General features: G+C 44.8%; 1 protein-coding gene across 1 annotated transcript in view; it reads left to right on the forward strand.

Moving 5' to 3' along the window:
* The window catches only part of DICER1 (dicer 1, ribonuclease III), a 179,844-nt gene that overhangs the window by 19,907 nt on the left and 140,392 nt on the right, over nucleotides 1-19,545 (forward strand). Inside the window, exons 2-4 of the mRNA XM_033953270.1 lie at nucleotides 4,188-4,292; nucleotides 15,381-15,570; nucleotides 19,012-19,174. Of these exons, the coding sequence (XP_033809161.1) occupies nucleotides 15,424-15,570; nucleotides 19,012-19,174 (310 nt within the window). The 5' untranslated portion in view covers nucleotides 4,188-4,292; nucleotides 15,381-15,423. The remainder of the gene's footprint in view (nucleotides 1-4,187; nucleotides 4,293-15,380; nucleotides 15,571-19,011; nucleotides 19,175-19,545) is intronic.

Consider the following 19,545-nt stretch of genomic DNA (forward strand, 5'->3'; position numbering starts at 1 on the left):
ATGCACATTGCTCCATTTTTCTATGAAGCACTTTATCCAGCAGTTTTCCTCCAACATCTGCTCTGCTGGGTTGACTGTATTCTGGTCTCAGTGATTTAACCATATTAATGAAGTGTGGATTTTCAATATGACAGAAAGACGAGTTTGTCTAAACTAATCAATTTTTTCATCATTTACCTCTTTTTCTAATCAGCCTACAGTGGCATTAGGAGCTGGCGATTCTAGCTCTGTTTTTTAGGCACTGGTAGGCACCTAGAAATCTCTTTAAAAACTCTTAAATGGCGTTTCCCTCTTACTTAAGCACCGATAGGGCTCCTACCAGCGCCTAAGTTAAGGTGCTGTTTATAAAACACGGGCCTTAGCTTCATGTGCAGATATATAAACTTAGCACTTAAGAGGTAGGAGGTTGATTCTGTGTGCATCAGTTTGCAAAGGAACAATGTGGCAAGGTCTTTTTCTCAACCCTGTATATTGTATAACATTTTTGCTGTGAAGAAGCCTTTTCTCTGCAAACACAAATTCACAGATTTAAGAAATGCAAAAACGAGCATCTGTGATAATATCTTCTAGATAGAAATATTGCCCGTGACATTATAAAGGGATTAAGGGAATTCGTGTACCAAAAAATTTAAATATTGTGTGAATATAAAGCCTTATGCTACATAAAAAACCTTCTACAGCTTAAAGCAACCAAGACTGATCAAACCTTACTTCTATGGCCACCACTTTGCAATTCTGCTTCAGATGCTAGTCCTAGTACAACTTGACTATTACAACTCTCTTTATGTGGGCATAACCTCCTCCCAAATGTACAAACTCCAATTGATCCAGAGCACTGCAATTGGGCTGATTTTTGGCTTAAAAAGTATGACCCCCATCTCTGTATACTATTGCATGCTTCACTGGCTGCCTGTAAATGGCTGAATCTTGTTTAAACTTTCCTACACAGTACACAGTGCCCTAAATGCCAACTCATTGGAGCAGATAACCCACATGTTCTCCACCTCCCTCTTTACCTCCACCAGGATGAACACCCACCAGCTAATCATCCCTTCATCCTAGGACAGGGGTAGGCAATTCCGGTCCTCGAGAGCCGGAGCCAGGTCAGGTTTTCAGGATATCCACAATAAATATGCGGTGTCAGGTCAAAAGCGCGCCGGGACAAAGGCGCGCCCAGACAATTGAGCGCAGCGCGGAGGTGTGTGCTGCTCAAAATTACTGATTTTAGGGCTCCGACGGGGGGGGGGGGGCGTGGGGGGAACCCCCCTACTTTATTTAATAGACATCGCGCCGGCGTTATGGGGGGTTTGGGGGGTTGTAACCCCCCACATTTTAATGAAAACTTCACTTTTTCCCTGTTTTTAGGGAAAAAGTTAAGTGTACAGTAAAATGTGGAGGGTTACAACCCCCCAAACCCCCCATAACGCCGGCGCAATGTCTATTAAGTAAAGTGGGGGGGGGGTTCCCCAACAAAACCCCCCGTCGGAGCCCCTAAAAACTGTAATTTTCTTCGGCGCGCGCTTCCGTCTTGCGCTCAGTTGTCGGCATGCGCCTTTGTCTTTCGCGCCGTTGTCTATGAACCTAAATATGCACGAGAGAGATTTGCATCTCAAAGAGGCAGCGCATGCAAATCCATCTCGTACATATTCATTGTGGATATCTTGAAAACCTGACCTGGCTCCGGCTCTCGAGGACCGGAATTACCTACTTGTCCTAGGGAGTGGAATACAAGCGAACATTCAACACTCTCTTCATGTATGTCAGGATAAGAATCTGGAACGCCCTTCCAACACCTATAAGAACAGAAATGACCTACCTCAACTTCAAGAAAAGATTGAAAACTTGCCTGTTTGATAAATTTCCTTTTAGCTTATTGACTCGGCTCTTTCACCTTGACATTGTAACTGTCCTCCACAACATATTGTAACTGATTCCCCTCTTGCAACAGTATAATCTTCAAGATGATGTACTATTTTCCCATGATGCTGCATGGGCCTCTTATCTTGTAAATCGCCTTGTGCTTGGGTGATTAAGAACTCTGATTAGATTAGAAAACGTGTAACCCGTTCAGGCTCTTTTGGGAGAACAGCCTAGAAAGTCAAATAAATAAATACAAACGAATCCTTATTTCATAATAAGAATTGCCGCTGCTGGGTCAGACCAGTGGTCCATCCTGCCCGGCAGTCCGCTCACACGGCGGCCCCCAGGTCAAAGACCAGTGCTCTAAATGAGTCCAGCCTCACCTGCGTACATCCCAGTTTAGCAGGAACTTGTCCAACTTAATCTTGAAACCCTGGAGGGTGATTTCCCCTACAATAGACTCCAGAAGAGCGTTCCAGTTTTCCACCACTCTCTGGGTGAAGAAGAACTTCCTTACGTTTGTACGGAATCTATCCCCTTTTACCTTTAGAGAGTGCCCTCTCGTTCTCTCTATCTTGGAGAGGGTGAACAACCTGTCTTTATCTACTAAGTCTATTCCCTTCATTATCAGTCTCCTCTTTTCAAGGGAGAAGAGGCCCAGGTTCTCCAGTCTCTCACTGTACGGCAACTCTTCCAGCCCCTTAACCATTTTAGTCGCTCTTCTCTGGACCCTTTCTAGTAGTACCGATGAATAACTTTTGGACTATAATATATCTTCAGTAGAAAACTATAGATTTTTTTAAAAATCTCAAAACAAGCATTTCATTTAAAAAAAAATATATTTTTAATCATTGATTTTTTTTTTTTTAATCCACTTTGGGGAAGACACATTAGGTTGTATATTTAAGAACCTCTTTGTATCATGCACTTTCAAAAAGATATAAATAAGATGGAGCCAGTCCACAGGGCTGCTACAAAATTAGTTAATGGTCTTGTCATAAAGTGTGTGTTTGTGGAATGAGCGGTTAACATAGCTGGTTTTAAGAGAGGTTTAGACAATTTCCTGGAGGAAAAGCCCATGATGTGTTATTGAGACAGACATGGGGGAAGCAACTGCTTTCCATGGATCGGTAGCATGGATTATTGCTATTATTTGGGTTTTTGCTAGGTACTAGTGACCTGGTTGCTGGGATTGATCTGACCCAGTAAAACTGTTCTTTTGTACTACTGCTACTACTAATCATCATTTCTATACCACTACTGGACATATGCAGCATTGTACATCAAAACATACAATGCTCAAAAGAGCTTACAATCTAGTCAAGACAGACAAACTGAACAGGTAGGGGACAGATTCAAAACCAATGCTATGAAGTTTTTCTTCACCCAACGGGTGGTGGACACCTGGAATGCGCTTCCAGAGGGTGTGATAGGACAGAGTACAGTATTAGGGTTCAAGAAGAGACTGGACAATTTTCTGAAGGAAAGGGGGATAGAGGGGTATAGATTAGAGGTCTGCATGGGAATCCCGTGGGTCCTGCAGGAATCCCCCCCTAACCCACGGGACTACCACGGGGACCCCCTGTGACCCACGGGACTCCCACGGGGTCCCCCCTCTAGCCAACGGGACTCCCACGGGGATGGAAGGCTTTGGAAGCAGGGTTCATCCATATAATATAATGGACACGTCGGCCTTAGTAAAAGAGGGGGTTTATAAGTTAATTACCTGAACAGAAAACAAAAAAAGGGTTCCACCAAAGAGATTCCACAAGGAAAACAGCAAAGGAAACTGTGGAATTGTTGATCCTGTCAGAAGTAATTGCTGTTTTTTTGGGAACAGACGGGGATGGAGGTAATTCCTTGCGGGGATGGGTGGGGATGGAGAGGATCTTAGCGGGGACGGAGAGGATCCTGGCGGGGATGGGTGGTATTTCTGTCCCCGTGCAACTCTAGTATAGATAGAGGACTACTACACAGGTCCTGGACCTGTTGGGCCGCTGCGCGAGCAGACTGCTGGGCACAATAGACCTCTGGTCTGACCCGACCCAGCAGAGGCACTTCTTATATTCACAGTGCTCAAATGGAGGGGGGAATTTAGAGGGAATGATAAGACTGATATTGGTGCTTAGCAGGTGGTTTGGAGTCTGGAACTGAAAGTAGCTTCAAAGAAGTAAGTTTTTATTTCAATCTTTTCCTAAAGATTTCTCTGTTTTGATGTACAGCGCTGCGTATGTCGGAATTTGTAACTTGCCTCAAGCATGGATTTGCAAAGACAAGTAACTAAATACAAATTCAATCTGAATTAAAAGGCTTTTTTCCATTTGCAGAGCAGATGTCTGTGAATGATGCGATTTGCCCACAAGAGGTAATGGCATGATGTCAAAATGCAGTTCAGAGGAGACATGTGTGTCCAGGTCTCCAAGGTTAAAATGGTAAGTTTGCTTTGCTTTCTGGCAATCAAGCACCAGATATGAGTGTCAAAGATGTTGATGGATATGCCACTGGAGAATGTGGCATAGCCTTTGTTTCATCATTGGCTCATATTTCAAGATAATGTTTTCTTTGGATGTACAGCAGGAAAGGGCCCGTCTCTATGGCCCCAATTTTCTATAAATGGCGGTAAGACGTGGGCGCCGAGGAACACGGTGAATTGTGCCTGTCAGTTTTAGGTACCTAAGCTTGGACTTAGGCTCCAGTAGGCTCCTAAACTTTAGGTAACCCCTATTTTATGCCAGGGTTTTCTTGACCTAAATACCGGCATTTTTCCATTTTAGGCATCTACATGCAAAACATGCCCAAGATCCTCCCTTAACCATGCCTACTTTTTGATAGGTGCCTTGGGAAAGGCGCGTACCCGAAAGCAGTAGGTACCTACTGAGTTAGGCGCCTATCACCCAATTAATTTAAATTTAAGCTAATTATCAGCACCGATTAAGCTTAGATTGGCTAGGTGTGCCGATCTAGGCACCTAACTTCAGGCATCTTTTATAGAATCGAAGCTTATATGCATAAGACAATTAGCTTGCTGTACTGGTGTACTTAGTGCTTTGTACATTCAGATATTTGGGTTTACATTGCAGCTTTCCTTCTCAAAACTAGGTACAGTATTATCTCTTGGATTCTCTGTATCACACACAAATTTCTATATCTAACTTTCTATTTGTTTAAAAAAACTTTCCCACCTAAAACATAGGTGGGTTAATTAAACATCCGAAATCTATTTCCAGACAGAACACAATACAAACACAAAAAGCAGTATTATACATCAATCTTCTTCATATTATCATTCATTTATAAATGAGTTGTAAGTAATTACTTGAATTGTTCAATGCTTTTATATAAATGTATTCTACCCGGCAATGAATTCCATAGTCTAGATCAGTGGTCTCAAACTCCAACCCTTTGCAGGGCCACCGTTTGGATTTGTAGGTACTTAGAGGGCCTCAGAAAAATAGTTAGTCTTATTAAAGAAATGGCAGTTTTGCATGAGGCAAAACTCTTTATAGTTATAAATCTTTCCTTTTGGCTAAGTCTTAATAATAATATTTACTTTATTTTACTGACCTTTAAACATACACATCGAGGAGGGAGGGGTTTGCATTGGAATTGATTTGGGGATTTTTTTAGGTAGTTCTTGTGGGTATTTATTTTCTTGATTACTAGGTGAGGAGGGTTGGAGAAAATAATTGCTTATTAATATCTGTAAGTTTATCGTGCTTTTCTTGTAATACATGTACATGAATTATTTGTATGCATAATTGTAGTTTGGAAATTTAATAAAGATTAAAAAAAAAAAATATATGTATATATTGTAATTTATAGCTAAAGATATATATGATCAAGACACTGTTTTATTTTACTTTTTTGATTATGATAAACATACTGAGGGCCTCAAAATAGTATTTGGCGGGCCGCATGTGGACCCCAGGCCATGAGTTTGAGACCACTGGTCTAGAGCCTCCTACTGAAAATGCAGCTTGACGTGCTCACATAGGCAGAAATTCTGTACAGGATGCGCTGCAGTTAGGCGGTGGCATACAAGGAGAACAAAACTGTCTGGCGGACAGACTCGGCCACCTCCTCCAGCCACACGAGTGGTCACTGCACTCTCAGACCCTACGACAGGTGTTCGAAAAGTGGGGGACGCCTCAAATAGATCTGTTCGCATCCCCCCACAATCACAAACTGCCCCTCTTCTGCTCCCGGATACACTCCCCGGACCGACTCGAGGCCGACGCCTTCCTCCTCGACTGGGAGGGAAGGTTTCTGTACGCGTTTCCGCCGTTTCCTCTGATCCTGCGGACGCTGGTCCACCTGAAAACGGTGAAAACCACCCTGATCCTGATTGCTCCTCGCTGGCCACGCCAGCCTTGGTTTTCCCTTCTACTTCAACTCAGTGTCAGAGATCCACTGCCTCTGCCTCGGTTTCCCTCTCTACTATCACAGAGTCAGGGTTCGCTGTTACATCCCAATCTTCAATCTCTTCATCTGAATGCTTGGTTTCTTTCCCCATGACTTCTCTCCCCGTGTCTCAATCAGTCAAGGAGATATTGGAGGCCTCTAGAAAGACCTCGACGAGAACCTGCTATTCTCAAAAGTGGATCAGATTCTCAGCCTGGTGCTCCTCTCACAGCCAGGACCCGGTGTCGGTCCCCGTCCCTCTGGTCCTTGACTATTTGCTTCAATTATCTCACTCCGGCCTAAAGACCAACTCCATTCGAGTACATCTCGGTGCGATTGCGACCTTTCATCAGCCCCTGGAAGGAAAAGCCCTCTCGCTCCACCCCTTAGTCTCTCGCTTCATGAAGGGTCTTCTGAATGTCCACCCTCCTCTCAAACCCCCTCCGGTGGTTTGGGACCTTAACGTGGTTCTGGCTCAACTAATGAAACCTCCATTTGAGCCCCTAGACAAATGCCATCCTAAATTCCTCAAATGGAAAGTGATTTTCCTGCTTGCACTCACTTCCGCCCGGCGAGTCAGTGAGCTACAGGCTCTGGTAGCGGACCCACCCTTCACTGTTTTCCACCATGACAAGGTAGTACTCCGCACACATCCAAAGTTCCTGCCTAAAGTAGTGTCTGATTTTCACCTCAATCAGTCCATCGTCTTGCCCGTGTTTTTTCCCAAGCCCCACTCTCACCCCGGAGAGGTGGCACTTCACACTCTTGACTGCAAGAGAGCGTTGGCCTTTTACCTCCAACGCACTCAACCACACCGGAAAGTCCCACAATTATTTTTGTCCTTCGACCCAAACCGGTTAGGCCACCCAGTTTCCAAGCGCACCTTGTCCAACTGGTTGGCCGATTGCATCACCTTTTGCTACGCTCAGGCTGGTCTCGCGCTGCACGGTCGAGTAACGGGACACAAGGTCCGAGCGATGGCAGCCTCCATAGCGTTCCTCAGGTCCACACCTATTGAGGAAATCTGCAAGGCTGCCACGTGGTCTTCGGTTCATACCTTCACCTCCCACTACTGTCTGGACTCACTGTCCAGAAGAGATGGCCGGTTCGGCCAATCGGTATTGCGAAATCTATTTGCTTAAATTGCCAACTTCCCTCCATTCCTTTTCAGTTAGCTTGGAGGTCACCCACATGTGAGAATATCATGCCTGCTTGTCCTGGGATAAAGCATAATTACTTACCGTAACAGGTGTTATCCAGGGACAGCAGGCATATATTCTCACAACCTGCCCACCTCCCCGAGGTTGGCTTCTTTGCTAGTTAAGTGAACTGGAGACAACGAGGGGATGCGCCCCCTAGTGGAGCAGGAAGGCACGCATGCGTGGAGCAGCAGAGCAAACTTAAATCTTCAATCAAGTTTGCTTGAAAATGCTTCCGCATCGGGGCTCCGTAGATGACGTCACCCACATGTGAGAATATATGCCTGCTGTCCCTGGATAACACCTGTTACGGTAAGTAACTGTGCTGTATGTACTATCTTACCTTTTAGGAGGGTGAGAGGGAGTCGGTGACCACTGGGAGATTAAGGCTATGCCTTTATCCCTCCTGTAGTTATCTGGTCAGTTTGGGCACCTTTTTGGCTAGCCTAAAATGACTTATTTTTTTGCCCTGGACATTTTTTTTACAATGTTTCATTATTGATGGAAAATATCCAAATTATAAGCCTACCCTAGTCCTACCCAAAACACTCTCCCAGCACACCACCTTGAGATTTGGATGAACTGAGGAGAATAATGTCTTAAAAACAAGTTTCAAAAATAGAGATTGGGACATTTTTGTGGAAAAAAACCCATTCATCTACCGCTTTGAGCCATTTTTTTTGGACATTTTTCTGTTTAGAAAATGAGCCCCTAAATGGGTAAAGGTGTGTGTGTGTGTATGGGGGGAGGAGATGGAAGGGTGAATTACATTGATCCATGGATTTGCTCATGATTTTTATGAGCAAATTTGTCCTTTTTTTGTGGGAGAAAATTCTAGCCCCCACTACAGAATGAGGCTGCAACTGAAAACCTTTGCATTTTTATTTAGCTTTGTGAAATACACCCAATTTAATCAGCTGATCTCCAGCTATCAAAATTTTTCCCTCTGTCCTGCGACTGAAGGATGAGTCAGTGAAGGACTTAAGGATTAGTTAGAGAAGTAAGTAGCTTGGATAAAGTTGACGCATTAGAAGTTGAATTCTTAAGCTGTACATGTGTCCTCCGAGACAAAACTCTAGACTGCATTAAAAAGTGTTTAAGGCTCTAATTGACCCAGACACCTAAGACCCCTCCCATAGGAAGGGCCTTAAGCAACCTGGGCCAATCAGAGCCTTAGGTGGGGAAGGTCCGCCATTTTGAAGAGGCAGGCCTTCTGGCTGGAGGTAGGAGGCATCCTTCTGGCCGGCCTTCGTAAACAAGGTGGGTGGGGGTTATCGAAGGCACCGGTAGGGTGTCGTTGGGGGGTGTGGCAGCAGGAGGGAGTTAGGCATACCTCTTGCTGCCAGGGGGGTTGATTAACGGCGGGAGTAAGTGGGTATCCCGCTTTTGGGGGGGGTGCTGATGCTTGGCGGTGGGAGGGAGTGGGCATTCCCCTCTCACTGCCAGGGATGGGGTGTTGCTTGACAGCAGTGGCAAGAGGTAGTGGGCATCCTTCCCATGCTAAGGGTGGGTGTCGGGGGGGGGGTTGCTTAACAGCAGCGGTGGGAGGGAGTGGTCATCCTCTCCCACTGCCAGGGGTAGGGGGAAGGTGGTTGCTTAACAGTGGCAAAATTTTCTGGCAGATTTAAGCTGTCAAGCCTTACTTTCCTATCAATGCCTGAGCCAATCTGCACTCAAGCATTGACCAAAAAGTAAGGCAAGGACAGCTCAGACCTACTGGAAAATTTTGTTTGCAAATGTAGGACAATGAGGTTAGGGAATCAGTCAGTGATAATAGAGAATCACCCGGTGTGCTTGTTTAAATATTAATGACCTTGTAATACATTTGCATAGCAGTGTCAGAGACTGCTAGGAAGCTCAGAAAAGACCACAGGAAGCCGTTTTGTTAGTATGGCGCTAAAATACGTGAACACTAAACCGGCTGGAACCGGTTTAGGGACCATGCTAAAGTTTTGAGAATCTTCCCCTTAGGACATTAGCTGTAGTGGCATCAGTTCTTCCCTGCACTTCACTTCTTAAAATGCAAAGTACTTTTAGGTGCTTACTAGGTGCCAGATGAGAAACATTTTACAGGAATGTTCTGTTGAGTCTATTTGGAAAAAAATAACATGAAGATTTAAACACCAAGGTAATAAACAGAAGTATGCAACCAACTCATGTGAAAACATACCAACATAAAATCAGTTCTTTAGCACTCTCCAGACCAGTAGAGGTTAACTTTACGAATGGGTATATATCTAATCATGACCAGCAGGTGGAGACTGAAAACAAAACTTTGGGACAGTATATCCTAGCCCCTCCTCTCTATTTCCCTCAGTCTTCTTTCAGTCTCCAGCAGGTGTTGAGTGATCTGTACCCATCTCCCTTGGTAGGGCTGTTGGAATTTGTTTAGGGGGTTTATTGTCCCTGTTTTTAGCCGGACGGAGCTTGGGCGGACTCTGTTTGGGGGTTCGTCCGACCTCAGGGGTGTCAAACCCGGCGGGTCACGAGCGGGGTCCCTCCCCCCACTTCCTCCACCTCCCCACATTTTTTTAGAGGAGCCTCAGCAGTAAGCCTTGCCCCCTAAATCAAGCAAGGCATATTGCTTCGAGAGCCTGTGGAGTCTGTTCTGTAAAAAAAAAAAAAAAAAAATCCTGAGGTAGTGCTGGTCTGGAGGGTTGTATCCCTTTAAGAAAACTGTATTTTACTGTATTTTTTCAACTAACCGGCACTTTTTTGCAGCTAGGTCGCGTATGGAGCAATGAGCACTTCTAAAGGGAAAAAGTGCTCATTGTGCTCCAGACGCGAGGCACTCGCGGCCGGCCTGTGCAAGCGGTGTTCAGGCTGGTGCGGTGGAGGAGCTCCGTCGGCAGCGGCTGCAGGCGCCCAGAGCTCCCCGCCGATGGTGCCTCGCGAGTCGGCAGGGAACGGTGGGGAAGCCCGGTCTTCTCCGTCCGCCCACGGAGGGATTCCCCAAACCGCCGACGGTCGGGTTTTAGAGGATTCCCTCTCAGCTGATTTTTTGACAGCTGATGCCGGCTTGCCTGCTTTAGCGGCTGAGACTATTCAGGTTTCTCAGCCGCTTCAGGCTATGGAGGGAGCTTTTTTGGCGGGAAAACCGCCATCTTCTCTGTCTGGCCCCTCCATTTTGTCTTCCACCTCAGGTGACCTTCCCCCTGTTTTGACTATGCAGGGGCAAGGTTCTGCTGGGTCCCCTGCTGTGGCAGGGAGTCCCTTGGGACCCTCGGGGGGTTTTTCTCCTGAATTTTTCTTTTCTTTATGCAGAGCCTATTTTCAGGCGGCTGGGGGTCCCGGTTGCGCCCAGGGGGTTTCGGGGGGTGGGTTTTCCTCCGCGCTCCCTGCGGCTTTGCCTCTTTCGTCTGGCGTGACATCCCCTCCGCCGCCTCCCTTGTCCAAGCGTCCGCGGGTGTCGTGGGACGAGAATTTGTGGTCGGAGGAACGGGTCGGTCTGGAGGAGGACCTGGACCCTTCTGAGGAGTTCCAGGACTCTCTGGAGGGGATGGAAGCTGGCGGCGGGTTGTCGGATTTCCCGTTCTCCAGTGACGAGGCGTCTGTGGTGCGCCTTTTTCAGAAAGATGAGCTGCCTGACCTTATTCAGCAAGTTTCTTCGGTTTTGCGTTTTGAGGACGCGCCGCCGGAGACTCCGCGTGTGGGGGACCCCCTGTTACGGGGGATCCGTTCCGTTTCCCGCTCTTTTCCTATGCATCAGGATATTCGGGATATTATTCTGGAGCAGTGGAAAACGCCGGAGACGCCGTTTCGGCTGGCGCGCAGCATGGCTCGCCTGTATCCCATTCCTGAAGGGGATCGGGCTACGTTAGCTTCGCCAGTCGTGGATGCGGTGGTCTCGGCAATTTCTTTTTTTTTTTTTTTTTTTTTTTTTATTTTATTTATTATCATTTAATTACAAACAAAGAATTAACTTTGAGAAGAAAATTAGAAAAAAAAAATATATCATCAATATCATTGAAACACAAACTTTTCACAAACTTAATATATAGTCCACAACTGGGAGAACAAAGTAAGTAAATAATCCCTTCCAGGAAAAAGGGGAACAAATACAAATGTTTAAAGAATAGAGCAGTTAACCTCGGCTAATATTATTAACAGACATGAATAAACCTGTACTTCTTAAGAAGCATCGAAAATCCCTTTCCCTTCTAAGAAAAAACGCAACTGTTCTGGGTCAAAGAAAATATACTTATGTTGTTGGTAATTAATAAGACATTTACAGGGAAACCTCAACTGAAAGGAAGCTCCCAAAGAAGTAACCTTAGATCTATATTGAATAAATTCCTTCCTTCGGATCTGAGTCCATCGTGAGACATCAGGAAAAATATAAATTTTTTCACCCAGATAGAAAATCTGCTTCAAATTAAAATATAATTTCAAAATCATGTCCTTATCTTGGAGAAAAACAAAGGATACTATCAATGTAGCGCGACCCAGAATTTCAATTTCAGATGATTCCAGTAGCTCAGAGATTTCTAACTGTACTTGTTCTTCCTCTTCTTTCTTTTCCATCATAGTTCTTTTAAGGAAATAAAGTTTTTGTATAGGAGGGATATTAGACTCTGGAATTTTCAATATGGAAGTCAAAAAATTTTTAAAGATCTCTCTTGTAGTCATGAGTTTTGGTATAGGAAAATTCAATAGCCTTAAATTCAGGCTCCTATATTGATTTTCAAGATTTTCAATTTTCCGTAGATAAAAAGTTTTATCTGTAATTTGTTGTTTATTAAAAGTCTTGACTTCCAACACAGTTTGTTCAATCTCCCCAATTTTCTGGTTTTGCTGTTGAACCTGAGATTCCAGTTGATTAATTTTCAATGGGAGCCCAAGAGTTAGAGAAATAACGTTGCTACATACCAAATGAAGATTTTCAATTGCTGTCCAAAGAGAGTCCAGGGTTACCACCGATGGTCTGAGAAGCGGCTTGAGTTGGGTCAGCTGAGACAGATCTTGCTCCAGCCGCTGAACTCCATTGCGGCTTGTGTCTCCTCCCAACTCACCACCGCTCTCATTCGGTGCTCCTCCCTCAGTCGGCTCCAGACCCCTCACCTAGTTCAGGGGGTGGGTCTGGATCTCCCGCAGTGGACGGTGCTCCTGATGGATGCGAGTCTCCTGGGTTGGGGGGCTCAGTGTTTGGGTCACTCAGCTCAGGGCACCTGGTCCGCGGAGGAGGCCGCCTGGTCGATCAACGTGTTGGAGACCAGAGCGGTCCGTCTGGCGCTGTTGGCTTTCCACTCCCTGTTGCTGGGCAAGTCGGTCAGAGTGCTGTCGGACAATGCCACGGCGGTGGCTTATGTCAATCGTCAGGGGGGCACCAAGAGCACTCAGGTGGCGCAGGAGGCGGCTCTGCTCATGGTTTGGGCGGAATCCCATCTGCTGGACCTCTCGGCCTCTCATATAGCCGGAGTAGAAAATGTTCAGGCAGACTTCCTCAGTCGTCACTTCCTAGATCCAGGAGAGTGGTGTCTCGGCGCCGAGGCGTTTCAATTGATAGTGCAGGCTTGGGGGCAGCCCCTGTTGGACCTGATGGCCACGGGTGGCAACGCCAAAGTGCCCCGCTTCTTCAGTCGTCGCAGGGACGGTCTGGCCGAGGGTCTGGATGCTCTGGTCCAGCAGTGGCCAACGGAGGGGCTGTTGTATGTGTTCCCTCCTTGGCCGCTGGTGGGCAGAGTGCTTCTTCGCATTGTTCACCATCCGGGTTTGGTGGTGCTGGTGGCGCCGGATTGGCCTCGCCGTCCGTGGTATGCGGATCTGGTGAGGCACCTGGTAGCGGATCCTCTTCCTCTGCCTCTCTCGGACGACCTTCTGATGCAGGGTCCCATTCCCATGTTCGACCCGTCTCCCTTCTGTCTTACGGCGTGGCTCTTGAAAGGGGTCGCCTTAGCAAGAAGGGATATTCAGACAAGGTGATCTCTACACTGTTGGGGTCCCGGAGGCTTTCTACCTCTTGGGCTTATGTGCGGGTTTGGCGTCTCTTTGAGGAATGGTGTCGGGCGCGGGGAGTGACCTCTTTTCGCGCTTCTCTGCCTAACATTCTGGAGTTCTTGCAGGATGGCCTGGATAGAGGCCTGGCTTGGTCTTCTCTCCGGGTTCATCTTGCGGCCCTGTCGGCTTTTCGAGGGTTGGTGTCAGGTCAGCGTTTATCGGCTCTTCCTGATGTGATTCGGTTTTTGCGGGCGGCCAAGTTGCTTAGGCCTCCCCTACGGCCCTCGGTTCCCTCTTGGGATCTTAATCTGGTTCTCTCTGTTTTGGTGCGTCCGCCTTTCGAGCCCTTGGACGACTGTTCTTTGAAGGACCTTACTTTGAAGGCGGTCTTTTTGGTGGCCATTACTTCTGCTAGGCGTGTTTCTGAGCTGCAGGCTTTCTCTTGTAGGGCTCCCTTCTTGGAGTTTTCTAGGGAGCGGGTCGTCTTGCGGCCTGTTCCTTCCTTTCTGCCGAAGGTTGTTTCTCCTTTTCATGTCAATCAATCGGTGGTTCTCCCGGTCTTGGGTGGTCGGGAGGGCTCTTCTGAGCAACGGCAGCTGCGCAAGTTGGATGTCGGTCGGGTCCTTCGCTCTTATGTGCAGCGGACCCAGGAATTCCGGAAGTCCGATCATCTCTTTGTCCTCCTGGCGGGTCCTCGTCGGGGAGCTGGCGCTTCTAAGGCTACTATTGCGCGCTGGATCAAGGAGACGATTGCTTCCGCTTATCTTCTGAAACAGCAGCCTGTTCCGGAGTTTCTCAAGGCTCATTCCACTCGGGGTCAGGCGGCTTCTTGGGCTGAGTCGTCGCTCGTGCCTCCAGTGGATATTTGTAAGGCTGCGGTTTGGTCCTCCTTGCATTCCTTTGTTCGTCATTATCGGGTTGATGTGCAGGCGCGTCGGGACGCGGTGTTCGGTGAGCGTGTACTGGTATCGGCCCTTCGGGGGTCCCGCCCGTGAGAGGGACTGCTTTGGTACGTCCCATTCGTAAAGTTAACCTCTACTGGTCTGGAGAGTGCTAAAGAAGGAGAAATTAGGTTCTTACCTGCTAATTTACTTTCTTTTAGCTTCTCCAGACCAGTAGAGGTCCCCACCCTGTCTGTTGTTGTTGTTGTTGGGGCTGTTGCGCGGGCAGTTTTTGGTTTTTGCTGCGGGTTCTAGTATTTTTCTAGGGCCGGGGAGAATTGAAGAACAGCGGCTGTGGCTCGGCTGGCTTAGCTGGCGAGCTGTGGGGACATTCTTCCTTCGGGAATTTTCTCCTCTGCATTTTCCAACAGCATTTTGGGTATGTTATTTGTTACTCCTTTCGGAGTATTGTTTTTTCTCTCTGTTGTTTTTCCAGTTCTTGGTTCTGCTTGGCTATTCGGCAGACTGAGGGAAATAGAGAGGAGGGGCTAGGATATACTGTCCCAAAGTTTTGTTTTCAGTCTCCACCTGCTGGTCATGATTAGATATATACCCATTCGTAAAGTTAACCTCTACTGGTCTGGAGAAGCTAAAAGAAAGTAAATTAGCAGGTAAGAACCTAATTTCTCCTTTTTCTACTTGGGACCTAGGTTAGCCACTATTGGAAAAGGTTCCCAGGTTTGATGGACCTTCAGTCTGTCCCAGTATATGTTCTTACAACCCGTCTGATTAGAAGCCAACAACATAGATATCTACTGGTTTCCACACTTGTTGATGTTCAACTACCATATTTTCTTTTTAGCTATCACTGCCTTTGGAGGCATGTTCTGGCATATACTAAAACAGTGGAAATATTTCTTCCTTACCTTATTACGCTTCCTATTGCCATTCTTAATATTTTCTCAGGAAGGTGAGCAAAGTTAGACTTGTCTAGGATGTAAATTGTTCCAAAGTGTGCGTCATATTTCTTAATCCTCTGTCAACATCCTCCGGTGTTTTATTTCTGATTTAACATTCTCATAATGATTTTTCCCTGTCTTAGTGAGCTATATGCTAGTGGAAAAATACGATGAAAGAAACACTGGATGAATGAGAGCCCTGCTTTTCAATCCCTCAGTATGGCTGGACTGCAGCTTATGACCCCCGCTTCCTCACCGATGGGGCCATTTTTTGGACTGCCATGGCAACAAGAAGCAATCCACGATAACATTTACACGCCAAGAAAATATCAGGTACTTGTGACAATGCTGCTGTTTATGTCAAGATGTTACGATATCCACAGGGTCCAGGTTCTCTCAGGGCCAAGTTTAATTCGTTGTGCTTTGCTTTTTTTTATGTGGCTGTGGCTCCTTCCTCATTCTCAAGGTCAAGTTTAGAATAGTTCTCAAGCTTGCAATTGTGGTTTTAGTCTAGACCAGGGGTAGGCAATTCTGGTCCTCGAGAGCCGGAGCCAGGTCAGGTTTTCAGGATATCCACAATGAGTATGTATGAGATGGATTTGTATGCATAGCCTCCTTGAGATGCAGATCTATCTCGTGCATATTTATTGTGGATATCCTGAAAACCTGACCTGGCTCCGGTTCTCGAGGACCGGAATTGCCTACTCCTGGTATAGACCGGTGGTTCCCAACCCTGTCCTGGAGGACCACCAGCCAGTCAGTTTTTCAGGATAGCTCTAATGAATATACGTAGATTTGCATGCCTTTCACCTCCATTATATGCAAATCTCTCTCATGCTTATTCATTAGGGTTATCTCAAAAACCCGACTGGCTGGTGGTCCTCAAGGACAGGGTTGGAAAACACTGATCTAGACAGCAAGGTGGTATGAAGTGTTACAAAATAACCAAGCGAAAAGAATGATAGTCAGTGGACTTATAGACAAGATACACCAGGTGATAAAGGAACGGAGCAGATAAAAGGACTGGTAAAGTAATGTCCTTGAGACTTCTCCCAATGAGAGTCATGGTGGGAAACAACACTGCCATTACCTGGCTGCTCTAAGTAGATGTAGTTACTAAGGCTGTACTTGGATTCGATTTGATTTGGTTCAGCTTCAAATAAATTATCTGTATTTGGTTGAATGGTGATTTAAATTTGAATACGAATAATCCGGAGCTCTACTGTAATAAAACTTGATCTCTGATTTTACGTTTCTTCTTTTATTGTTTGTTTGGTTTTTTTAATTATTTCTTTTTAAGTTTCATAATACAAATACAAGAATCCTCTTGTTACAGTAATGCAGAAAATTAAAATAAAGAAAGATAAATTGCATAATAAGTAAAAATCATAAGAAAAGGAAAATTTTTAACATACATAATCAATTAATATGCAATAATTCAAAAGGTAATTAATCAATCCTTCTTAGACCACTAAATTTTAGAGGAACAAGAATCTGAGAGATAAAGAGATCTCCAACAATATATAATTTTAAGGAAAGAAAATGGCTTAACATGACTTTTTCCGGTATCATCCAAAATACAGCTTACTTACGAGTGATCTTTTTCTCATCCAGAAGACTACGAAGTTGCTCAGGCACAAAATAAACATATTTAGTTCCTTGATATTTAACCAAACATTTACAAGGGTAATTAAAGCAAAAAAGTAGCCCCCTCCCTCATAACCAAGAATAATTTTCTCCTTTCTTGAGTGGACTTAGTTACATCAGGGAAAATCCATATTTTTTCCCCCAGAAATAAACTCTGGGAGAAACGAAAGTAAATTCTCATTATCATATTTAAGTCCTGTTCAAAAACAAGTGAAACAAGCAAAGTACCCCGATGTTGAATTTCATCCTGTGATGTTTCAAGTATACCAGTTAAATTTTTTTAGATCTATTTCTTTGGGAAAGGAATTTTCCACTTTTTTTGGTAAGAAATATATTTTGTTAATAATGGTATTGATTCCATAGGTATTTTTAAAACCTCCATTAAATATTTTTTAAAAGACATCAGTTGGTGCAGTCAAATTTAATTGTTCAATTTTACGATGAAGAAACAGTCTTTCCATAACCATAGTAACTAAGGTTGCCTGCAATGATGAAATATCTTTTTCTACTTTTTCAAACTTTTTAGTAGTGTCCAATTGAAGATTTTGTACAGAAGTAGATAATTCTTCAAGTTTATTCACTACTTTGGAGATATCTTCTGCTGATTTTGTGATGGCCACCTCGAGTCTCTGGAGAGTCTTCAGTATGCTTTCCAAAACCGCTGCTGAGGAATCGCTGTGCACGATTCCTGTTAAAGATACCTACTCAGCGACTCGGGCAGCGTCCTGGCCCCCTCCATCTGGGGATGCCATGCTAATCAAGCTCTCGGTGCTCCCACGTCGTGCGCTGTCCTGCGCTGGATTCAGCAGTAGTCGAGCTGTTGGGGGAGACAATGTTGTTTCAAGGTCCAAGGCACCTGTGGCTCCTTCCAGCGGTGCAGCAGCGGGCAAAACTTCCCCCTTCTTCCATAACCGGCGAGCTCGTCAAAAACCGGTCCAAAAGCGCTTGCCCGGGTGTGGAGAGGTTCCCCCGAATAACGCCCTTACATTTAGTATGTGGTATGATCGAAATCAGACCAACGAATGCTGCAAAACCTGAGGTAAAACAGACCCATTCTCAGCCAGCTCTCACGCCGCTGCCATCTTGTTCCTCCCCCCTCTTCTTTTATTATTATGTTAATGTTCAATGCCCAGTATTCATATAATGGTATTTGTATTTGGCCAAATAGTAAAAAAAAAAAAAAAATTTTAATTCTTTTTTAGTACAGCTCTAGCCAGGAACAAAGACCCCACGATCTCCTTTATTACTTCATGTCACTTTTTCATTTGGATAAAGTACAATGGCAGTGCTATTAGTTTACTTGAAACAGGGTGGATTTGATTTAAATCACTAGTCAGAAAGACTTGATTTAAATCGTGCCTGTGTCGTTATGAATGGATTAATGGAATTCATTTACCATAAATCTTAAACATTGCATGAGTATTTCTTTATTTTTTCACAGTAAAACAAGAACATGCTACATAATTAAGAACTAATCCTTATTTCATGATGAATAACTTTTGGACTATTTCCTCAAAAAAGTATTTTATTTAAAATAACACAATTTAAATTTTAAAAAATCATTGATTTTTATCCAGCATGAAAAGAAAGGTCAATGTATTGGAGAAGTTAGTCAGGTCAAAAGATATTTCTGTTAGTTTTTTAATAGTTGACTTTTATTTCTGAGCTCATATGGCTTATATATTTTAAGTTGTAATCTGCTTTGATGTGTCGTGTTTGATTTTACTGCATTTGATATTCTGTCTTTACCAAATTTTAGTATTTCTGTCAAATAACATTGTGTTTGAGTAAGAGTTTGTATTTTCACAGGTCTTACCTTTTTTCTTTGCACATGCCTTTTCTTTTTTATGACATTTTATCAGCATTAAAGTAGGAAAAAAAGGTGTTCTATTTGGCAGGCAATGTTCAAAATCAATTTGTATGGTGATCGATTGCAATTTATTTTCTTACTACTTCAACCCCCCACCCCCTTTTTTTATTTTCCAAAGCCACATGGCAACAGCCCTGAAGCCCTTTAAATCTCTATGGGCTTCAGAGCAGTTACCACAGCGGCCCGCACTAAACAGCTTCGTAAAAGAGTCCCTCACTTTCCACACTGAAAACTGCTTTTTTTTTTCCCCCTCTTAGGTTGAGCTGCTTGAAGCTGCTCTGGATCATAATACAATAGTTTGTTTAAATACTGGCTCAGGGAAGACATTTATTGCAGTACTGCTCACTAAAGAGCTATCTTATCAGATCAGGGGAGACTTCAACAAAAATGGAAAAAGAACTGTGTTCTTGGTCAACTCAGGTAGGAATATGTTTTTCTGGTTTATTTACATATGGTGGCTATAGGAAGTCTACACTCCTAGTACCTCAGAATCCGAACACCCCAGAACTCGAACAACATGGAATCTGAACTTTTTTTTTTAATTAAGTTTTGCCCCGGAGTCCAAACGCTGTTTTGGAATCTGAACGTACGGGAACTGCAAGCATTGCTCAGCCCAAAGCCTCTCCTCTGACGCAGCTTCCTGTTTCCGCCTGGAAGGGAAGCTTTGGGCTGAGCACCACTTGCAGTTGCTATTGCCGATCTTGCTGCCTATGCCGGCAGGGGGCCCGATCTTGCTGTCTCTGTTAAATTTATTGGAAAATCTGAGTTTGTGGAACCAAGGAATGGATTAA

The sequence above is a fragment of the Geotrypetes seraphini genome, chromosome 7 (genome assembly GCF_902459505.1).
Source record: "Geotrypetes seraphini chromosome 7, aGeoSer1.1, whole genome shotgun sequence".
Classification (NCBI taxonomy): domain Eukaryota; kingdom Metazoa; phylum Chordata; class Amphibia; order Gymnophiona; family Dermophiidae; genus Geotrypetes; species Geotrypetes seraphini.